This window comes from Dreissena polymorpha, chromosome 1 (genome assembly GCF_020536995.1).
Source record: "Dreissena polymorpha isolate Duluth1 chromosome 1, UMN_Dpol_1.0, whole genome shotgun sequence".
Classification (NCBI taxonomy): Eukaryota; Metazoa; Mollusca; class Bivalvia; order Myida; family Dreissenidae; genus Dreissena; species Dreissena polymorpha.
Genome location: NC_068355.1, coordinates 102699825 through 102724379, shown reverse-complemented (window position 1 = coordinate 102724379; position 24555 = coordinate 102699825). Strand labels below are relative to the sequence as shown.

General features: G+C 34.6%; 1 protein-coding gene across 2 annotated transcripts in view; it reads left to right on the top strand.

The window, feature by feature from the left end:
• The window catches only part of LOC127865222 (somatomedin-B and thrombospondin type-1 domain-containing protein-like), an 86120-nt gene that overhangs the window by 50339 nt on the left and 11226 nt on the right, over positions 1-24555 (top strand). For both annotated transcript variants that reach the window (XM_052405229.1, XM_052405230.1), the window contains exon 3: positions 14320-14446. In XM_052405229.1, the coding sequence (XP_052261189.1) occupies positions 14320-14446 (127 nt within the window). The remainder of the gene's footprint in view (positions 1-14319; positions 14447-24555) is intronic.

The following is a 24555-nucleotide window of genomic DNA, read 5'->3' as shown; positions in this document are numbered from 1 at the left end:
AAGCAGGACAGGGGAGGTAATACACTATTATATCTTTCTTATATACAGGGGAAAAAAATGCAATAAGTTTAAATTTATTGTCACAGCATTTGCCTCCCTTGTAATATATTTAAATTTTACCAAATGTAAGGCTAACTGCATTTTTGTAATGCATACTACTACTACTACTACTACTACTACTACTACTACTACTACTACTACTTCTACTACTACTACTACTACTACTACTACTACTACTACTACTGCTGCTGCTGCTGCTGCTGCTGCTGCTGCTGCCTCAGCTGCTGCTGCTGCCACTACTACTACTACTTCTACTACTACTACTACTACTACTACTACTACTACTACTACTACTTCTCCTCCTCCTCCTCCTCCTCCTCCTCCTCTTCCTCTTCCTCCTCCTCCTCCTCCTCCACCACCACCACCACCACCACCACCATCACCACCACCACCACCACCACCACCACCACCACCACCACCACCACCACCACCACCAAAAAACGTATTCACACAATGGCTGCTACTACAACTTATAGCCCATATAGGGGGGCATGCATGTTTTACAAACAGCCCTTGTTATAATAGCAATTAAACAAAATATTGCTCCCTCAGTATTTTAACTGAAACCTCTGAAAGAAAATCTAACAAATGAAAAACATTGATACATGTATATACAACTGCAATCAGTTAATTTGCAAAATTATAACAACTATGGGAAACGACATAGAACACTTTGATTCTTAATGGCTAATTGAGTACCCCACTTGGACATTTATATCAACTAATGAATGGTGTTTCAGAATTGGTAATGGAAGTATGGATACTACAGCCATGATGATGCATTATTTCTTTACTGTTTGATAGTTTTGTTCCCCTTGGGTACTCTTAGATTGATCCAAGCTGGTTTTAGGCCACAGGTGAAACATTTTTCCAATATACATTACCTATATACAACATACATGTTTGTAAGGAAACAGACATCATAATGCTTGCAATGTTTAGAAGTAACAGGTGGTATGGTAGGCAATGAGGGACGTGTGTTATGTTTCGAGAATATCTAGGGTCAGGATACCAGAACAGTCATTTCCTTTAAATTTGGTTGTTAACTGCCTCTGGATACAGTGTTTGCAATTCAGAAGATATAGCCCCATGTCTGAGCCTACAGAGATCCAGGAAAGTTTCAGAGCTCACAACTCATGCTTTGAAACAAAATGCAATGTAACATAAAACAATTAAGATGGTAGGAATATTTGAATATTTTTGTCCGTCATGCGTTGTGCGGAGTCAACATTTGCCTTAATAACTCTCTAGAGGCCACATTTATTGTCCAATCTTCGTGAAATTTGGTCAGAAGATTGGTCTCAATGATATCTTGGATGAGTTCAAAAATGGTAACGTTTGCTTGAAAAACATGGCTTCGTAGGGGCAGGGCATTTTTCCTTATATGGTGATATATGGCTATAGTAAAATCTTATTAACTAGAGGCCACATTTATTGTCTGATCTTCATGAAACTTGGTCAGAAGATTCATCCCAATAATATCTTGGACGAGTTCGAAAATGATGCAGGTTGGTTGAAAAACATGGCCCAGGGGGCGGGGCATTTTTCCTTCTATGGCTATAGTAAAACCTTGTTAACACTCTAGAGGCCACATTTATTTTCCGATCTTCATGAAACTTGCTCAGAAGATTTGTCCCAATGATATCTTGGATGAGTTCAGAAATGGTAACCATTGCTTGAAAAACAAAAATTGGCTGCCAAGGGGCGGGGAATTTTTCCTTATATGGCATTATATGGCTATAGTAAAATCTTGATAACACTCTAGAGGCCACATTTATAGTCTGATCTTCATGAAACTCAGTCAGAAGATTCATCCCAATAATATCTTGAATGAGTTCAAAAATGATACCGGTTGGTTGAAAAACATGGCCACCAAGGGGGTGGGGCATTTTTCCTTATATGGCTATAGTAAAACCTTGTTAACACTCTAGAGGTCACATTTATTTTCTGATCATCATGAAACTTGCTCAGAAGATTTGTCCCAATCATATCTTGGATGACTTCGAAAATTGTTTTGGTGGTTTTAAAAACATGGCCACCAGGGACAGGGCATTTTTATGTCCCCCACTACTATAGTGGGGGACATATTGTTTTTGCCCTGTCTGTTGGTCTGTCTGTTTGCGCCAACTTTAACATTTTGCAATAACTTTTGAGATATTGAAGATAGCAACTTCATATTTGGCATGCATGTGTATCTCATGAAGTTGCACATTTTGAGTGGTGAAAGGTCAAGGTCAAGGTCATCCTTCAAGGTCAGAGGTCAAATATATGTGGCCAAAATCGCTCATTTTATGAATACTTTTGCAATATTGAAGATAGCAACTTGATATTTGGCATGCATGTGTATCTCATGGAGCTGCACATTTTGAGTGGTGAAAGGTCAAGGTCAAGGTCATCCTTCAAAGTCAGAGGTCAAATATATGTGGCCCAAATCGCTTATTTTATAAATACTTTTGCAATATTGAAGATAGCAACTTGAAATTTGGCATGCATGTGCATCTCATGGAGCTGCACATTTTGAGTGGTGAAAGGTCAAGGTCATCCTTGAAGGTCAGAGGTCAAATATATGTGGCCCAAATCGCTTATTTTATGAATACTTTTGCAATATTGAAGATAGAAACTTGATATTTGGCATGCATGTGTATCTCATGGAGCTGCACATTTTGAGTGGTGAAAGGTCAAGGTCAAGGTCATCCTTCACAAGGTCAAGGTCATCTTACAAGGTCAAACATCATATAGGGGGACATTGTGTTTCACAAACACATCTTGTTTCTTATATGGCTATATATGGCTATAGTAAAACCTTGTTATCACTCTAGAGGCCACATTTATTGTCCAATCTTCATGAAATATGGTCAGAAGATTGGTCTCAATGATATCTTGGATGAATTTGAAAATAATTATGTTTGCTTGAAAAACATGGCCTCCAAGGGGCGGGGCATTTTTCCTTAATATATGGCTATAGTAAAATCGTGTTAACACTGATTTATTGTCCTGTCTTCATGAAACTTAGTTAGAAGATTCATCCCGATAATATCTTGGACGAGTTCAAAAATGATGCCGGATCGTTAAAAAACATGGCTTCCAAGGGGCGGGGCATTTTCCTTATATGGCTATAGTAAAACCTTGTTAACACTCTAGAGGCCACATTTATTTTCCGATCTTCATGAAACTTGGTCAGAAGATTTGTCCCAATAATATCTTGTTATCTCAGGTAAGCGAATTTGGGCCTTTTAAGCCCTCTTGTTTTAACATGCTTGTGAACAGTCTCCTGTTTCTTTGTGATGTATTTAAAAAAATATTTATTTTAGCATGTTGGATACTGTTCTGATAATAACAATTTGAAATTTTCAGCATTACATAACCATTCACTTTGCTACACAAGTTTGTTATGTGCCTCTATGGTTTAACCATCATGTGCATGCAATGTAATCATTGTATGTTCAAACCAATTTCAGTTGAACTTATCGTTGCAATTATTTTGTTAAAAATACAAATAAGATGAAAGAATATACGCCACAAGAAAAGAGTTGTGGTATTTCATCCATTCATCATGTTAACGTGAAATACCAAAAAAAAAAGTATTTGATAATCCTATAAATGTGTTCTTTGTCCATAATTTCTAACAGAGCTTATTAAAAATTATCGCTCCAGAAGAGAAAATAATTCAGTATTTTATTTATTAAGAGGCCATTTGGCTGCAGCATAGTTTTTACTGCAGCAGAATAAAATGTTTGACCAATTTTTATATAAAAAATATTGTTATTTTTTCGTTTTCGAAAAGGTGAATAATAACATTTATAGTAGTGAAAATTATTTCTAAGCATGATAATTATATGTATTGTATAAATGTGTACTTGTGCCAGTAGCCTTATAACCTGGTCCTGGAATGTAGAGTCAATGACCTAAATCAAGATCCAAGTGTTATAAACCTCATGAGCGGATGCTTGCAAACATAATACCCTGCTTTAGCGCATCTGGAATACATATAATATTGAACTATAATATTGGTAGACAAAATATAAGCAGCTATTATTTTATGGTGTAGATGCTTATACGTTTTGCATCTTTCTAATATGACTTTCAATTTGAAAAATTGTGTGGTGCTGGAAATTTGTTCTAAATTGTTACAGCTACTGTAATGTTTTTAATAAACCTTTGCACCCAGCTTATAATATGGTTGAACCTTCAACCAATGTGTTAAAATTGTTGCAATGATGCCCTCTTCATGTGTTGCATTATGTCTTCGTTTCAATATTTGTAGGAAGAAGGCATGAACGTAATCGACAACCGAAAATGCGAGAAGGTAGTCAAATGACATTGAATATCTCGCTGTACACACATAGCGCTATTATGCATTAGTTGTATACCTTTCCTAAAATAGTATCAGATTCTGTAACTTGTTAAATCAATGCAAAATACTTTTTTAATCACTATATTTTTCCTGTGAATAATACAAAAATTAATTTATAAATTCATCAAAAAACGATATTGTAAAAAGCACAATTAGATCTATATTTTATTCAGTTTAAACTAAATGGGTCATTTATTCATTATTCTTTTTAGTATTTTAAAAATTTCTGGGTGTTTTTGTATATGATTCATTATTCTGTCACTTTGCTGTCAGTTGATACAAAGGAAAATAAATAAGTACCTAACGAACAACAATTAATCCTTTAATACATGATCCAGTTTAACCTTGTTGTCATCTTATCCAAAATCTTGTAATGTGATTTTTAATGATTTAGCTGATATACAAAATGCTAAAAGATAATTTCAAATAATGTATCACAGTATAAAGACGAAATGTCATAGTAGATGATAAGCTGATACATAATTTATGACCTACAATCATGAGAAACAAATTACTTGCCACCCGTTCTGTAGCGTTAATATTATAGTAACGAGGTAAAGCTTTAAATCATATTTTTAATATCTGTCACTTAACATGAAAAATGTTTGCACCAATTGTAACAGCACCCTGTAATCATATAACAAGTAGATCATTGAGCAGTAATTATAGATGGACAATTATCTCCATAGCAAACATTTAAAGAACAATAATAAACAGCTTTACAGGAATTTGTGAAGGTATACATCATGCAACAAATGTAGTTGCCGTCTTTGAAAAAAAAGATTGACAGTTCTATAGAATTTGTATTGGTTGTGCAGAATGTTATTAAGCTGATAATGCTGCTGCTGCTAAAAATGATGGTTATTAATGTGATGATGATGTTTTCTTACAAAATGTAATGTGTCTGAATTCACTTGTTATCTTGTTTTAATAGATCATACAAGATAAATATAATCATATATTCCTCATATGGATTTACAGTTTGGATTGACCAGTCATTTGCAAAAAATACCGGCCAATTTGGGTAACAAACCTCAGCATATGTGGTTATCTGTTGTTAAACAGCTGCTGTCTTGTTATTCTGATAGACACAATAAAGCCAATTAATTATTTGACTGTTAGCAAAGAACAAAGCTAGAAGATCATAACCTTTGCCTGTCAGAAGCTCTGCCACAGAATTCAAACAAGGAATTGACATGTTTGAACTACTATGATTCTGTTATCAGTTATCCACAATCTCTTAATTATGGTTGATTAAAGCATAATTGTGGCATTGTAACTTGTTTAACATGTTAACACTATGTCATTATCATTAAGTGACTAGACTACATTCATGTAAAATGTCAAATCTAATTGGAGAGGGTTGTTAAAAAAGTGGAATGCACTGCTTCCCTAATTTAGTGAAGTCATAAAACGGCTTAAAACAATGATTTGATATTTTTTTATTTGGCAGTATATAATCTCAAAAGTTGAAAATTGGGAATTAATTAACTTATTAGATTCAGATTTAAAAATCTTATGTGCATGTTTTTATTGCCCCATAATAATGTATTTATATAATAATGACGTAAATTGTCAAAAAAATGATGTAGAGTAGTTTTTACTCAATATACTGCATGCATGTCTCAAATTTTTGCCTAGACCTTTTTTGAAGCTTACATTTTATGTATCAAGTAGTTTTACTCTAAATGCTCTGTATTCATGTCTTTTTACTTAGACATTATGAAGTTTACATTTTAACTTCATGACTTGGGAGAGGAGGATGGGGATTATAGTGAACTTTAAAAAAAACTGTAGTTGTGGCCCCTATAATAGCAAAAAAAAACAACCTGATTTCACTTTTATCCTTAATTAAGTTTTATTGCTGCTTGGGACTGAAACTTTGTAAAACACATTAAGGCCACGACTTTTATATTTCTTGGTTTACAAAACCGCCGACCCGGAAAATGGGAAAAAATAATCGGAAAATGGTCTTTTTTATATACACTTCAACACCGTTATTTCGAACACTGATAATCCGAAGTCACCGTTATTTCGAAGTATTTTTCGGGTCCCGATTTTGGTTCTTCTTTGTTTAATGTTAAATTTGATTGTTAATCCGAACATCGTTAAACCGAAGGAATCGGTAATTTGAAGTGATTCTGTCGGTCCCAACACTGTAATTCGCACCAAATCCTGATTCTTTAATCCGAAGTCAAAACGGCAAAACACTCAGCGTTATTTCACACCTTTGTCGTCTGCAGGTGGCACGTCAAAAGCCGATAATTACACCTTTGTCGCCTGCGAGTAGCGTGTTAATTTTATTATGTCGTCAAAAGCGGATAATTCTGTAATTAGAGAAAAAAAAAGAAGAACCAGAATCGTTTTATTCCTCCTTTTGTTTCAAGTAGAAATCTATTGCTATCTGACCATACAGTAAACATTTTTATGTCCCCCACTATAGTCGTGGGGGACATATTGTTTTTGCCCTGTCTGTTGGTTGGTTGGTCTGTTGGTTGGTTGGTTGGTTTGCGCCAACTTTAACATTTGCAATAACTTTTGCAATATTGAAGATAGCAACTTGATATTTGGCATGCATATGTATCTCATGGAGCTGCACATTTTGAGTGGTAAAAGGTCAAGGTCATCCTTCAAGGTCAAAGGTCAAATTTATGGGTAAAAATCGCTCATTTAATGTACACTTTTGCAGTATTTCAATATTCAAGATAGCAACTTGATATTTGGCATGCATGTGTATCTCATGGAGCTGCACATTTTGAGTGGTGAAAGGTCAAGGTCATCCTTCAAGGTCAGAGGTCAAAATTATGTGGACAAAATCACTCATTTATTGAGTACTTTTTCAATATTGAAGAAAGCAACTTGATATTTGGCATGCATGTGTATCTCATGGAGCTGCACATTTTGAGTGGTGAAAGGTCAAGGTCATCCTTCAAGGTCAGAGGTCAAATATATGTGGCCCAAATCGCTTATTTTATGAATACTTTTGCAATATTGAAGATAGCAACTTGATATTTGGCATGCATGTGTAACTCATGGAGCTGCACATTTTGAGTGGTGAAAGGTCAAGGTCAAGGTCATCCTTCAAGGTCAAATATATGGGTCAAAATTGCTTATGTATTGTCACTTTTGCAATATTGAAGCTAGCAATTTTATATTTGAAATGCATGTTTATCTCATGGAGCTGCACATTTTGAGTGGTGAAGGTCAAACGTCATATAGGGGGACATTGTGTTTCACAAACACATCTTGTTAAGTGAAACAATTATTCATAGTAGCGTTAAACCGAACCATGCGAATTCCACAACTTTTTATTTTAAGAGAATCAAAGAAGTCTACTGTCAAATGTTAATTTCGAATTATCATTAATCCGAAGTTATATTAACGGTCCCGACGACTTTGAAATAACGGTGTTGAAGTGTATATTTTATTCCTGACCGCACTAAAAAACAAGCGAAATGAGAAAAAAAAACGATCCGGTTTGAGTATGGTTGCAAATAAAATCAAGTAATGAAATCGACGACTGGTTCACATATATTGCAGAGATTGGGATATTTTTCAATGTGACGCCTTATGTACCTGTCCTTTTATGGGCACTTCTCAAAACTTATTCCGATAATATCTTGGACGAGTAAAAAAAGGATGCCGGTTGGTTGAAAAACATGGCTGCCAGGTGGTGGGCCATTTTTCCTTATATGGCCATTATTTTACGATCTTCGTAATACTTGGTCAGAAGATTTGTCCCAATAATATCTTGTTATCTCAGGTGAGCGACTTTGGGCCTTTCAGGCCCTTTTGTATTAAATTGGAGGATTGCCATCGAGAATCAAACACACGATTGGTTCGGCATGTTGATTGCTAGACAAAGGAAGCCAATTTTGTCGGCGAGAAATTTGTCGCTTTATTGCTTTAAGACAGGAAGCAGCTTCCCTTTGATGACATCAAACTGTCAATTCACACCGACTGCAAATTTTCGGAAGACTTTTACTGATTCTTTTTTTACAATTGCAGTAAAGAAAAACTTACAAAAGGTGCTTTTAGGACTCATTTCATTTGAAGATATAGATGTGTTTCTTTGCATAATTTGATATGTTGTCTCTGTGTTAAGGTTATAAAAGGTATGTTGTCTTTGTTCTGATGTTATTAGTATTAACTTTTTGTCGAATGTTTTTTTTTTGTTTTTTTTTTCGACCGCCAGATGGACCATTTTCCAAAAAAAAAATGTAAACCAATAAATTAAAAAGTCGTGACCTAACCAGCATGTAAAACTGCGCACCTCCATAATAAATTTGGTTTGCAGGTTTTCGACACAACTGAAGTTATTGATCCTTTAAATATTAAAAAAACTTTTCTCTTAATATGTGCATCATAGCAAAAATCTTTTGCTGCTAGAGTTTGCTTGGCGCATTTTCATTACGATCAGAGTTTTAGCCCCTTTAATATACACAAAGAATTAAAAAATTTGTATTATCTGTTATTCCAAAAGTAATTGTGCTAGAGAGCTTAACTTTACAAACATATTAATTAGTGTGAGCAGTTGTGAATCATCATGTTTTGGTTATTATATTTTCCACGGTGCCTATAACACATGACTTTTTCGGTTCTGTGTTGGGAGAATAAAGCGTGTTCCAGTTAACATTTTTAAGGATCTCTTTTTAAATATTTCATCATTTTAAATGGGAGAGCCCGCTAATTCCCAAGCATTTTTCTATAGGTATCATGACCTTTTTAAACAAATAAGTATTTTTTCAGTAAAGTGCAACCGCGTGTTTGAATGGTTAGAAAAATGTCGGATTGGTGTGGGGACTTCATATTACAAACGTGCGGTTGCATTTAACTGATAAAATACTTATTTGTTTAAACAGATCATGATACCTATAGAAAACTCTCACGAATGAGCGGGCTCTCCACTTTATCCCATTAAAAATGGTGAAAAATTTAAAAAGACATCATTAAAAATGTTAACTGGGTCGTGCTTTATTCTCCTAACACATATCTTAAAAAGGCACGTGGTATAAGCACCGTGTTTTCTATACAACTCTGAATAATTGCCGTTTTTTTAAGCAAATCTTTTCTTTTTCAACTTGAGCATCTCGTAATTTAAAAAAGATTGCTGCTAAAGGGCTTACACTTTACAAACATGTAAACTTAAGCATGATCACTTTCATACTTACATTCTTTTTCACTACAGAAGTGGAGTTTGTTCTTTTTAGCTCACCTGAGCTCAACGTGCTCATGGTGAGCTTTTGTGATCGCTTTTTGTGCGTCGTGCGTCGTCCGTCTTCAACATTTTGCCTTGTGAACACTCTAGAGGCCACATTTATTGTCTGATCTTCATGAAATTTGGTCAGAAAATTTGTCCCAGTGATACCTCGACTGATTTAGAAACTGGGTCATTCTGGGTCAAAAACTAGGTCACTAGGTCAAAAAAAAGAAAAACCTTGTGAACACTGTAGAAGTCACATTTGATGCCCAATCGTCATGTTACTTTTTCAAAATGTTTATCTAAATGATATGTTGGTTGAGTTCAAAAATGGTACCGGTGTGTTGAAAAACTTGGCCGCCAGGGGGCGGGGCAGTATTCCTTATATGGCTATAGAGAAACGTTGTGAACACTCTAGAAGTCACAAGTTTTGCCCAATCATTATGAAACTTGGTCAAAACATTGGTTTCATTGATATCTCAGACGAGTTTGAAAATGGTCCAGATCAGTGAAAAAACATGGCCGCCAGGAGGCGGGGCAGTTTTCCTTATATGGCTTTAGTAAAACCTTGTTAACACTCTAGAGGCCACATTTATTGTCCGATCTTCATGAAACTTGGTCAGAAGATTCACCCCAATAATATCTTGGACGAGTTCAAAAATGATGCTGGTTGGTTGAAAAATATGGCTGCCAGGGGGCAGGGCATTTTTCCTTATATGGCTATAGTAAAACCTTGTTAACACTCTGGAGGCCACATTTATTTTCCGATCTTCATGAAACTTGGTCAGAAGATTTGTCCTAATGATATCTTGGATGAGTTCGAAAATGGTTTCGGTTGCTTAAAAAACATGGCCACCAGGGGGCAGGGCATTTTTCCTAATATGGCTATATATCATGCAGCGCACTCACACTACTTTGGGTGAAGGGGTCCACAGCCCTTAGGAGGGGGAATTTTCGCGCCATTTCCCTTTTTCGGGGATTTTTTTACTTACTCTCTCATTATTACATTTGTACATGTTTGCACTATATTCATTGCATTTTTCATAATTTAGTATGTTTGCAAAGATTTAATTGAAAAAGAATTGAGATATAATAATCATGAGACACATCTTTCTATTAAAAAAAATAAATAATAATAGTTATTTTTTTTATTTTTTGGGGGGGGAATTTTTCCCCCTAAAAGGGGAAAAAAGTATATTTTTCAGGTGGGGGACTGCCGCCGAATTTCGGCGGCAGATTTATTGAGGGCCCTGTCATGCTTTAGTAAAACCTTGTTAACACTCTAGAGGCCACATTTGTTGGATGAGTTCGAAAATGGTTCCGGTTGGTGGAAAAACATGGCCGCCAAGGGGGTGTGGCATTTTTCCTTATATAGCTGTAGTTAAACCTTGTTGACACTCTAGAAGCGATATTTATTGAACGATCATCATGAAACTTTGTCAGAAGATTTGTCCCAATGATATTCTGGACAAGTTCGAAAGTGGTTCCAGTCGCTTGAAAAACATGGCCACCAGTGGGCGGGGCATTTTTCCTTATATGGACTTATGAATCTTCATGAAACTTTGTCAGTTTATTTGTTTAAATGATATCTTGGATGTGTATGAAAATGGTTCTGGTCTGTTGAAAAACGTGGCTGCCAGGGTGTTCACTAGTCATGAAAGTTGGTAAGAACATATTTTTCTAATGACATCTTGGGCTGCACAGAACAGGTCAGTTCCTTTGAATCTCAGGTGAGCGACTTTGGGCCTTTCAGGCCCTCTTGTTTTACAAAGATGAATGTGGGGCACTTGAGATCTACCGACACCATTCTATTTTCTTTTGTATTATTTGATTCACCTTATTAATTGCAAAAAATAAAAAAGGAACATGTTTTGTTGTTAAACAAAAATAAAACACAAAATCTGCTACATCTGAACAATTTTAATAGTAAAAATACTGACTAAGGTTTTTTCATAGCCCTTGTGGTTTGAGATGGGTTGAATTTCAGGATCAGGCTTATGTCAATCAATGGTTTCACACCTGGGTTTGACTTAAATGATATCCTGCATGGCATGTCAGCTCAGTCATGATTTATTTGATACTCAAATCCGACTTTCTAGGGATGACATAATCAGTTTAAATGCTGACTCACCTGAAAAATAGCAATTAGTTACTTGTCAATTTATCTCTGGTTTACTGTTTTGTGTAACTGTGCCCAGGTGTGAGCCTGAGTCGCCCTTAGCTGTAACTCAGGTGTTGGGAGTTTTAGTGTGTTTTTTACATGAAAAATGTCATTGTCATTTGTTGTCTTTTATGAGTTCCTCTCTGAACTTTAGTCTGAAAAGGTCAGTTGTTTTCTTTTTATTCTGTACATTTTATGTTCGCTGTGATGTAGGAGATTAATTGTAGCATTAGATGTAACTTGTGAGTCATGAGATTTATTGATATATAATGAGCATATAAAAAATAAAATGGCTTTAAAACAGTAAATCCAATGTAAATGTCTTCACTATATTTTTGCCTTAACCAACATATGAATGTGACTGAGGAATCATAGTGTAGTAAGATTAAAAAACAATCTTTAAATGGAACCATCAATCATCTATTGTTTACTGCAGTGAAATTTATGACAAGCATGTAAAGCCTTATGCCGAAATGTTTACTTGTTTGAGTTGTAGAACCCAAATGGGGTCTATATGTGTCATATGATCAAATCTGCACAGACAAAATAGCGTTTTACCAATAGAGAAAATTATTCATAACTTGTGTACATGAAGAAGTTTTCTGTTGTTCAGCAATAACTTATTTGCAATTGAATATAACTTTTCTTTCTTTTATTTTCTTGTACTTAAAAAAACCCAACTTGTATTATAGTTTTTGATTCATCAACAATATATCTGTGTTAAAGAAAGTAATAAGATCACAAGTATTAAGATCATAATTATAAACTCACTTATACATTTTTTGTCAGAGCCAATAGATATGTTAATTAATTATTACACAGCTGTTATAGGTTTAACCAAGAGATGTATGATACTTAAATAATCCATATACAAATAATATTAATCATTACAGGAATGTAAGTTTGTAGACAGTAACATGATTTAAATGTATTTTGGCCGGCCACTGGAAAAGCAGGCCTAATGAGTGTGGGTAAATCATGGTCCCATATCAGCCTGTACCATCATTTATTTTAGCCTGTGTGGACCACTTAATTATGCACTATAATAATCACACAATCATATTATGCTTGACTGATCAGCGGTAAGATTAAGATATATTTGCTTGGCAAAACTATTTAATATATAGACATCTATTAGCTGTGACTTAAATTTATGTTATTGACTATGAATCTTGAAAATAATTGAAAATAAATGTACATAAAAGACAATCTTTCTTGTCCATTTCTTACGGCAGCACAACTAACAGGTGATAAATAAATATGTTTAAAAACTGTAAAAATAATTTTGGTTTTTGCACAAGTACAATACTTAGTTGGTTTAAATATAACAGAGTTAAGTAATATTGTATCATTTGACATAGACAACAGTCATCCAAGCTTCTACTAGGATTAACGTAAGCAGATTATGTTGATAAAAGTCTCAATAGTGATAACTTACTTTAACAGCACCAAGCATTTTCTCACATGTTGTAGACCTTAGATAGCCTGGTATGGTGTGTTTCAATAAAATTACAGATAATTTAATGATTGGAATTTTGTGCAACATTTAGTGGTTGAAATATTGTGAGGAGAAGTGTAGTAATTTGTGTGATTAAAGTTATTTTTGGTTAATAAAAGAATGTATGGAGCCATACAAGTGCTGTTGGCAGTTTCTCTTTTGTCAGGATGCTGTTCTGAGACTGACTTGGATATTGAAATTGACTTTGAAGGTGATGTACATGTTGGAGCAGCTTTAAGTGTGTCTGGTCCCTTAATATACATGTGTACTACATGTGTATAGTACTGTAGATTGTATTATCAAGACATGTGTTGTGTGTCATACACTATTTTAACTTAATTGCCTTGAAAGCTTGTCAATTTTAGATACTCGTAATTCCAATATGTTTGAAGAGCCAGTACTTGGTGACGTTGGAAAGTTGTTAAGAACATCCCATGTGTGTGAATTGGACAAGGGACCTCCTTTTACTAAGGCAGACACAATGTCCTTTGCAGCCTTGTTTTATATTTCTTAGTATTTCCTTGTCAGATTCTTATTAAAGTCTGTACTTATAGTCTTTTTACACTTATTATATAAGACCTGTAGCAGTTGGGTCAATATTTTAACCATATTTATGTTACCATGATAATTATGTTGCTTGTTTCCATGATTGCATAATATCGTTTGAGGGCCATTTTGAAAAAAATGTGTTCAATGCCAGGTTTGGCCAGCCAAGTGCCACCCCAGCCAGCACATTTGTGTTGTTTCTTCAGGGGCTACCATGATGTCTGTAATAAATAAGGTTTTCTTCTCTCATAACTGGATGGATAGCGCAGGTTGGTCTGCGGCTATGCTGGCCTCATATGGCATAAAAATAATAATTTTTGCTTGACACTTGACACCATTATGTTCGGAAATTCATAATTTATCTCTTCCAGAAGTGAGATAACGCCATTTTGTTTTGAATCATGTAACCTTAAAATGTCTTCTATTATAATTATCAGAGGTGAGATAACACCATTTGACTGTACATTCTATAAGTATGACACATGTGAACTGTCTTTCAGAGGTGGGGTACATCATTCCTGCCAACTTCTCCATCTATCGAGTGAGCGAGGCCTACAGTCCACAGCACGATATCAGAAAAAACCTCTTCTTCAAAAACTTCGACAACATTATTCCACGAAGAACAGCGTAAGTAGTGTTAAACCAAACAATATAGATTGTTTTTAACAATTGCAAACATTGAGGGATAACAGTTTGTAATATAATAATTATTTTTAACATGTTTCATATTATGCTGCCATAGATCAACCTTTCGCACAAGAACTAAGAGGTTCATAAAATATTAAAATATTTAGTAACTTATTCTTTTTTAGCCATTTTCAAACAAAAATCACAATATACAATTACTTCGGCACTGTATTTTGCAGCAGATGATTCATAATTGAACTCAAAAGTAATGAGTGTGTTTATTTATTTTTGTAACAGAGACCTTTGTCTTCAAAGCAAGACAGCTGCACAGGTGTTTTCTGAATGCGCTGTATCTTGTAATTTCTTATCTTGCAATTTCAGAAGTGTAACAGAGTTTTGCACATTGCAATTTACAAAAAAATGGCGAAAAATGAGTTATTTTCTGCACATCAGGGAATACAAAATCAGAAAATTCAATACTGTTGATAAGAGATTAAGTTGTGCCAAAAGCATTATATTAATCAGGATGTCTGGCTTGAGGTTACTTAAGACCTGACAGGTTACAATGCACTGATAATGTACCAAAGGCAAAAATGACACAAAGAGTTTGATTTATAGGAAACACTGGCCTTTAAAAGTTAAATCAGACAAATCTTGTGATTTTTAATTGTACTTTTAAACTGTTGCATTGAAATCTTGCTGGTACTTACAGCTTACTTACAAGTCCTGTCTTTCAGATATCATCTTAAAAAAAGATTTGTGATTCATTCTATTTTCATTGTCACTTTTTTATTTTCATGTTGGGTTTCTTATACGTGATTTATCGCAATGCTGTATCATTAGAGACTAGAGAGAGCATAAACTCTGGATTAAAAGGTGACAGACAAAGATTAAGATTGTTGGAAGATAAATTGAGTAGCTCGTGCAATTTAAGTTTGTCATTTGTGATTAAGAGTAATTATGCAACAATAAATTATTGTTTGAATCATTTATTTATTCTATTTAGCGTAAGAAAATGAATGCACACACATACAAACCAAATCTCAAAAATAAAAAAAGCATTTATCTTACATTATAAACCATTCAATGATAGATACAATTTATAACACTACAGCATCCTCATGATTACTGAATCAAGACTCTCTTTTGTATTTCTTTGTGTGTTCCATGATAAATAATAATTGCATTCAGTGACAAAAATGTCATATCCAGGAAATTAATATGATGACATCATGTTGAACTCATTGAGAAAATATTGTTAACAACATATCATAGCCACCACAAACCACACAGTTATTTATAGTTTTCAATTATAAGTATTTATTAGTTGTTTATATTTCAACAATGATACTTTATGATTCAATTTCCATATGACAATTAACCTTGTGGGTAGCCATTTATGGCTGTGTCCAATAGAGCTGTAACGATTCGGTTCGATGCATCGAAAAACCGGTTCAATACGGCCAATTCGATTTTAATACCAATACGGCCAATTTTGATTCGATTCATTGCAATCCCGATTGATCCGCATTTTAAACCTTACTTTCCAAATCCGTCGTCTAAACTTTCTTGTCATGTGTAATACGTCTTGTGATTGGTCAATAGCCAATATGGCATCCAATAAATGAATGAATAACATGCTGAGCATAATATCAGCCGGTAAAATGGCTTCTCCAACCGCGCTGAAAGATGCACCGTCAAAATTAAAATCAAAAGTATGGGAACATTTCAGGTTTCGCGAAGGTTCTAATGCAAAAGCAACTGTCAAAACGTGTATTGTTGACATAAGTTACCCTACATCTGGAAGCACTACAAATTTGAGGCAAAATTTTAAGAAAAAACACTTGGTTGATATTTCAGATGGGATAAATGTGTTACTTATAAAATAATGTTGCGTTTTTAAATTTTATTTAAAAAATAATTAGACACTTTAAAAGTACAACATAATAAGTTAATAACAAATACCAAACATATTAATTCATGCCCTGGACAAACCAAACATTAAATAGTTTGCAAAATAAGTAGCAAATAGTTTAATTTGAATCGAAGTGAAATTAATCCAATAAGACTATTTGGCATTGAAATCAAATCGAATCGAAATGATGGGTGAATCGTTACAGCTCTAGTGTCCAATTCTTATTTTTACTGTGTTTGTTTTCAGCTACAATATGGCAATATGTATGTACCCAAGGACCATTTGCATTAAAAATTTTGTTACTTATGGGAATTTAAGAGGCAAACATAATGTATTATATCTGTATATTAGTTACATTTGTATTGGCTTTCAGTAGATAATGTTGCAAACTGTGACATTGAGTACTACTAAAAATCTTCAATAGTTAAAAACATTACTCCAGTATTATTATTTTTTTTCCTTTGGTACTTTTTGCGAACTTTCTGTAACATAACTAAAAAAGTATTAGGTGTTGATGTTTGCATTATTCAACAAATCTTTAATATGTTACGTCCTCTCTAGACTTTCTTTGATTTTTGTTACAATATAAACTGACAGAATTTATATTTCAAATGATGTATTGTTTATGATGGTGAATATATTAATTTACTGGACACACTTTTTTAGTAACTAACATTCTGAATTATTAATATTTTTGGGACTATTATCTGTGATTCATAGCTTTGAAACCTAAGCCTGTGACCAAAAGGACAATGTCCGTTCCCTCCTAGGGTGTCTAGTTGAATGTTCTTTCTTTTATTTGTTTCGTTAATACTTGATTTATGTTTGACATACACGTTTTCCAGTCTCATTTATCTTTACTGGCAAGTAATCATATGGTTGTCAGGGATTTTATTGTGGAAATTGTTCAGCAGGATTCAAAGGTCAAGAGGGTGAAATTGTATGCCTAAATTATATGTTACTTGATAGGTTGATTGAATTAAAAGGCATTGCTTATGTGTGTGAACACATACTGGTGCTTTTCTACATGTGAAGAAATCAGTACATTTGTGTTTTAAGAGACCCGTTGAAAAGGACATGCCATAAACTTTCTGTGTCCCATCTTGGTACAAAAGGCATATTGTAATTGCATGGACAGTCCTGTCTGTCGGTGCAAGCCCCCCCCCCCCTGATGTTATTGTCAAGCATCAACAATGTTTATATAATTTGTCTTAAAAATTGTTAACAATTTACTAGATTTGACTGCTTAAATTGCACCAAAACTGCTCACTACTTAAAAACAACTGATGCGTATAACCATTTCTTATCAACCTTAAAGTACTTTTATCAGCCAATCTTTCTTTGACTTTGACCTAGGTGATTTTAAAATGTGTTGTACGGTGTTGGGAGGGGTCAGGATTTCTGTTGTGCTGCATGCTCTCAGTGTATTGAATAGTGATGTGTCTGATGACATTGACACTGAACGAAAATCATACATGCCATAATTTTTCAGACCAATTCCGGGACATTGAGTTAAATTGTCCGGGACTTTTGCCGATTTTCCGGGACATGTATAAAATGTTGCGATATTTATAGACATATGCATTTTTGGCACGTTTTTTTTTGTTTCGTATTGGGCGTTTTGACATGGCGAACGCAATTCAAATTCACTTATTATTTTTAACGTTATGTTTACTGGGGGTTTAGAACAAGACAATACATGTAATAAACCTAGTGAGGATGACGTTTTTATATGCTTATTTTTTTACTCAATTTCTTTGTCGGTTTAACGTGCGAACATAAACTGCTTTTAATTATTACTCCGCGATGTTGGACTTCAGATGCGTGAACAACTATCCTTTGCCCTTACGCAGCGGGAAATAATGACGTAGTAGATTAAAGTCAATTAACAACCACATTAAACAATGCCGCCTTTTCGGTTTGACCGCGAACGTGAGACAATCGATATGATAACAGGACCCCTGTTAATCGATCGATTTTGACACGTAGCGTAGTCTGCCTATTCGGGTAGGCATTGACATGGAGACGCTGCAGATATACACAGATTCGAGGTGCAGTTAAGCCTAAGATAAGGTACATGTATATATGGATTTTGTAAATTCTGGGACATTTGACAGATTTCCGGGACAGCGGGACAAGTTCTTCATTTTCGGGACTGTCCCAGACAATCCGGGATGTATGGCGTGTATGCGAAAATATTCAAACTGCATGTACTTTAAATGGTCCATTCTGACTAATTATCTTTCATATGTATGGCTTGTGTTATTATGTATGTAGCTTCAGTTTTCTCTGACTATTTTGCTGTCAAAATTTTGTATCAGTTTTTTTTTATATCTTTTCCGAAATAAGATGATATCTTAATTACCATGGAAACAGCTTTAAGAAACAGTGTTTTTGTTGACCCCTTAAATGTTGACAGTAAAAATGGAAACAGCAAGTTGAGTGTTTAACTTTGCAGGTCAGGTCCATACCAATGGTTTTGACACCCTGGTGTTGAGAACAATTATTTACAAGATGACCATAATTATGAGGTTTTGCTATTAAAATAAGAATTAGAAGACTCAGATTTTTTTATTCAGATTTTGTGTTGTTCATTACTGCATATTGAATGTTTTAATTAAATAATTATCAAATCTTGGTGGTTTTTATGCTTTAGGAACAAAAATACATGTAAAAAGTAATAGCAAAAGTTTCGTTAAAGATAAGTTACATTCTGTCATTTATTAACTGTTTTCATGAATTTTAACTACAGACAAATACTGTCCATTCAGATAGTGTCCTAATCTTACAGGAAGACACTTATTTAAACCCTTGCATATTCCATTTACATAAAAATGCAAGTTTGCAAGTATGTGCACAAGAAAACATAATGCTATCATTAGATTAGATCATTGTGCATACTGAATTATATTTGTTACTTTCTTATTACCTGTTTTTTCATTCATAAAGAACTTGATAAAAAATACTTTAAAATTTACCTAATTCGAAAGGAGTATACTGCAAGTTATATATTTTATTTGAAACATTATAATGGCTTCTATGAAATCAAACACTATTTCACAGTATTGGCTGTCCAACATTTTGCTTAACATGAATTTGTACACTCTTGCTAAATAATCACAAGATTTCTTGTTAGTATGCAATAATCCAACTCCCAGCTATTGACCCTCCAGGTCGCTACTAGTTGCAACTGGTTACCGCAGGCATATTTCATGTCAAGTCTCCCGCCCAAAATCTGGGTGGTACTTTAATTGGTAATATTAGCAACATAAACTATTTTCTGGCATAATTAAACTAGATCATATGATTATCACTAATGTGCAAATCAAAACAACTTACGTGATGTGGTGTGCTCGCATAATAATGATATTAATCCAAAGTTTCAAACACGTCAACGGTTCATGAAAATGTGTAAGTTTTTGCGATGGAAAAAGCAGAGTATTCCGAAAATTCTGAATTAAAAAATACGCTATGGATTATCTCTGTAATCCCCCGCGAGAAAGATCCCGTGTTTAATAAACCAATCGTAATACACTGACTTTACCGAACCTCCGTAAGATAGATCAAATCGTCAATTCAAAACTTTTTGTTTTGAGCATTTATCCACAAACAACACGCAAAAAGATATCAGCGGTAACAGGTATTGTGTTTGTTACGCTGTTTTAGGTTAATTGAATTCGAATGTATAGACAAACTTGAAACTTATTATTTTGAGCTGTACGTAATTGAACCCATAAAAGCTCAGATCAGAGCATTCAAGAAGAACTTAAAAGCCCAGTCATGCAAAAATGGGTCTTATGCCAGTAGAGTGGCAAATTTACGCAGTCATGTCAGGAGCTGTGAAGTCATGCAAGGCTTACTCTGGTCTCATTTGTGGACATAGTAGGCCTGGCCAGAATGTGCAAAATGTGAAGGCTGGTCTGGTATAGGGCACAAGACCTATTTTGGTATACAATGGCACAGATGTAATCAAAATTGTATTATTTTAGTGCTTTAACAAGATGTCTCTCTGAGTTTGCAATTACAATACCTAAGGATTTGTTCAATAGTAATTATAAGTGGCCTTACAGTTACAAACACACAATTTAAATCTCTTTTACTGCAATTTGCCGTGCAAAGATAGGCTTAACAAATGATAACATAATGTTAATTACCCATGCTGGAACACAACTTCAATTCTTGACGACTTACCATGATACCCTTATGAGGCCATCTACAAAGGTGGCCATAATATGTTAATCCATCAAGTTCACACTTGGGTCACTAATTTGATTCCATTTCATAATAGGCTTGCTTCCGTTTGACCGAAGCCATTGTGACAAACTTGTTGATTATACAATATATATATTAAAGGCCTCCAAACTTGATACAGATACTATTTGCAACCAGGGTGGGCCAACTGACCTAAGAAGTTTTAGTCACAGAAGTTGTAACTGTACCTTGTTGTTTGACAAAAATTGGGTGGAGAATGTGTGACATGATATGGCTGAATTCCATGACATACTGATGACACAAAATTATTTTTTTGTAAACTTGCACTTGCTAAACAGGGCATATTACTATGTATCAAAGAGGCCTTGCACTTGCCAAACAGGGCATATTACTATGTATCAAAGAGGCCTTGCACTTGCCGAACAGGGCATATTACTATGTATCAAAGAGGCCTTGCACTTGTCAAACAGGGCATATTACTATGTATCAAAGAGGCCTTGCACTTGTCAAACAGGGCATATTACTATGTATCAAAGAGGCCTTGCACTTGTCAAACAGGGCATATTACTATGTATCAAAGAGGTCTTGCACTTGTCAAACAGGGCATATTACTATGTATCAAAGAGGCCTTGCACTTGTCAAACAGGGCATATTACTATGTATCAAAGAGGGCCTACTATGTTATTCTGCCACAGATTGGCTTGTCATTACGCCAACTGACTACATCTGGATTCTATGTCTCAAAAAACTGTATTTTCTGTGCCAAAGGGACTGTTGATAAATGATATGTTTAAAAAAGCTTAGACACTTTTAAATGAATTCAATTGTCTACAATAAACACGGTTTAAAAGATTGCTTTTAGCATACAATAGGTGGTCTTTTTAAAAGTGTTGTGCCAAATGTATTAGAATGAATTGAAAGTCTCACACTATAATTTAAATTATATAATTTGCTTCTCCATTGTTATTAGTTGGTGCTATAGACAAACCCTTAATGACAGGTAAAGCTGTGTCATTCCAGTTCAGTTGCTAGACAATATGGGGTCTAAATAACTGGTATTGAACTAATGTTAGGGATTGTGTTTTCAAATACTATTATACAATTTTACTTCAATCTAGGTCAAACAAAAATGGTTATTTAAAATGCAAAAGATAAACATAAAGAAGTTGATACAGATATATCAGACATTTTATTAATATTTTCATTTTGTTTATCAATAGGTTCCCCTGCAAAATGTTGTTCTGCAGTTCATGAATTATTCGTGAACTGTTCATGAACCAAGTTCATGAATAGTTCACGAATAGTCAGTGAACAGAAAATGGGCCACGTCTGTGAAATGTTCTTGAAATTTTTGTTCATGAACTGTTTGTGAACATTTCATGAACAGTTCATGAACAGTTCATGAACACTAATAACATGAAGTGTTCATGAAATATTCTTGACACCCTATGGCCTGAAGTGTTCATGAACTATTCTTGAACCGTAATGGCATGAAATGTTCATGAACTATTCATGAACACCAATGGTATGAAGTGTTCTTCAACAGTTCATGAACAACACAGTTCTTGAAAAGTTCTTTAGGGTTTTGCTGTTCATGAACAGTTCATGAACACTTTCCTTCTATTTTTTAATGGCCCATTTTCAGTTCACGAACTGTCAGTGAATAGTTCATGAACCATAATTCTTCATGAGTTCATGAACTGAGGTCTTACAAAGGTTATCATAAGTGTAAGCAAACATGAGACTACAAACAATGTCATCAGCCACAGACTGCCAGGCTTAGCACAGAGGCTAGTTTTCAAATTTTTTGTCCATGTCTTCAACACACTCCCATTTTTCTTTCTGGCGCATATTTGAGAGTATTGAACACCATGCACTGCCTCCGGGTCCTTTCTGGTATGAGGTATACTGTTCACATGTGCTCAACAGAATAAAAATCATAAAAAGGTCTATAGTAAAGAGTTATTTACATTCAAACTATGATAAAAGTGAATCTATAATCAACATACATTGGGATCTGACAACAGGAAATGGACTGAAAAGTCTGGTTTTGTTAGGCTACTGCATGGTGATTGGTCTGATATTGTTCTGTAGGCCATCTATCTGGGGTAAATTAAACAAGACAAAAGTGCTATTTAAAATTCATATGTATATCATAACATATTATATTAGTCCCAAAAATATGATACTTCCCATAAGTGATTATTGTACATAATAACAAACAAATACTGACATAATACTAATTTAATGTACAGTTACTTAGTGCAAGCCCAGTACCTTGAAGACAGAATACACTGCAGTCTGTTTGAAGCTTTTTCCAGCATTCGGTCATGGATGCCCACTCAAGTTGAATTTTGCCATATGGGGGACATGCATCACCCTGAAATCGGTCTATTCATTACAATAAGTTACATAAAAAACTTAATTTATAAGCATCTGCATTGCATATGTTATATAAGCACAGCAAATTACTATTTATTGTAGTATTTGATTTCTTTTTTTTAAAGAAAACTAACCAGATTTGTTCTGGAAGCGAATTATTTCAGTTAAATATCTATGTTATTTGGCATGGCAATTATTTTATTAGATAATGAAGACTTTGTACCACTTTAAAGCTTGTCACATTATTGTACATAATGATATATCTTTTGGAGACTGTCGCACTGTGTACCACAAATAAATACATAATTTCCAGTAAACTGTTACATCACAGATTTTTGGTACGAAGTCCACAGGTTACGAACTCCTTAAAGATAATTCCATTTTATTTTTAGCTAAGTAAATGATATAGACACCTTTTAAATTATTCTAATCACTTCAGTTTAAGAATTACATGCCGGGGGGGGGGGGGGGGCAGTTTTCTCATATTTATATAGTTAAAGAAGCTTGTGAACACTCTAGAAGTCACATCTTTTGCCCAATCATCATGAAACTTAGTGAAAAGATAGGTTTTATATATATCACATAATTAATGCCATAATTATTGCCTTTAGATTGTCCAAATTTTCATTATATTATACAAAATCCTTGTAAACACTCTATAGTGGTCACAATTTTGTTTCAGATTTTATGAATTTGGTCATAATATTTATTTTGCCCCCATTTGAAGAAGAGGGGGTATATTGTTTTGCATATGTCTGTTGGTCCGTCCATCAGATGGTTTCCAGATGATAACTCAAGAACGCTTAGGCCTAGGATCATGAAACTTCATAGGTACATTGATCATGATCGGCAGATGACCCCTATTGATTTTCAGGTCTCTAGGTCAAAAGTCAAGGTATAACTCAAGAATGCTTATGCCTAGGATCATGAAACTTCATAGGTACATTGATCATGACTGGCAAATGACCCCTATTGATTTTCAGGTCACTAGGTCAAAGGTCAAGGTCACAGTGACTCGAAACAGTAAAATTGTTTCCGGATGATAACTCAAGAATGCTTACGCATAGGATCATGAAACTTCATAGGTACATTAATCATGACTGGCAGATGACCCCTATTGATTTTCAGTTCACTAGGTCAAAGGTCAAGGTCACAGTGACAAAAAACGTATTCCAAAATGACTGCTAATACAACTTACAGCCCATATGGGGGGCATGCATGTTTTACAAACAGCCCTTGTTGCAAATGTGTTTCAATAACATTCTATTCAGCCCCTGTGTAAAGCCCCTCGACCCTGCGCCCTGATAATTACATAATGAAAAAAGTTGGCATTAAAGTGATTGAATAGGCTGAGTTTTAAACTTTTAATGCACATCCTGTTTTAAACAAAAAACACTTTACTGCACAACTAATTCAAAATGCAGTCTGCATTGTCTCCAGTAAGACAGAAGTTTAAACAATCTGCCAAAAATCTAAGGGCTGATTTGTTCAGCTGGCAGAAATCAGCCAAGCACATGGCAACATGGCCTGCAATCCAGGTTGCACAGTTAAGCTAAGCATCTTAACAGGCTCAGCAACAGAACTGTCAGGAACTTTTGGC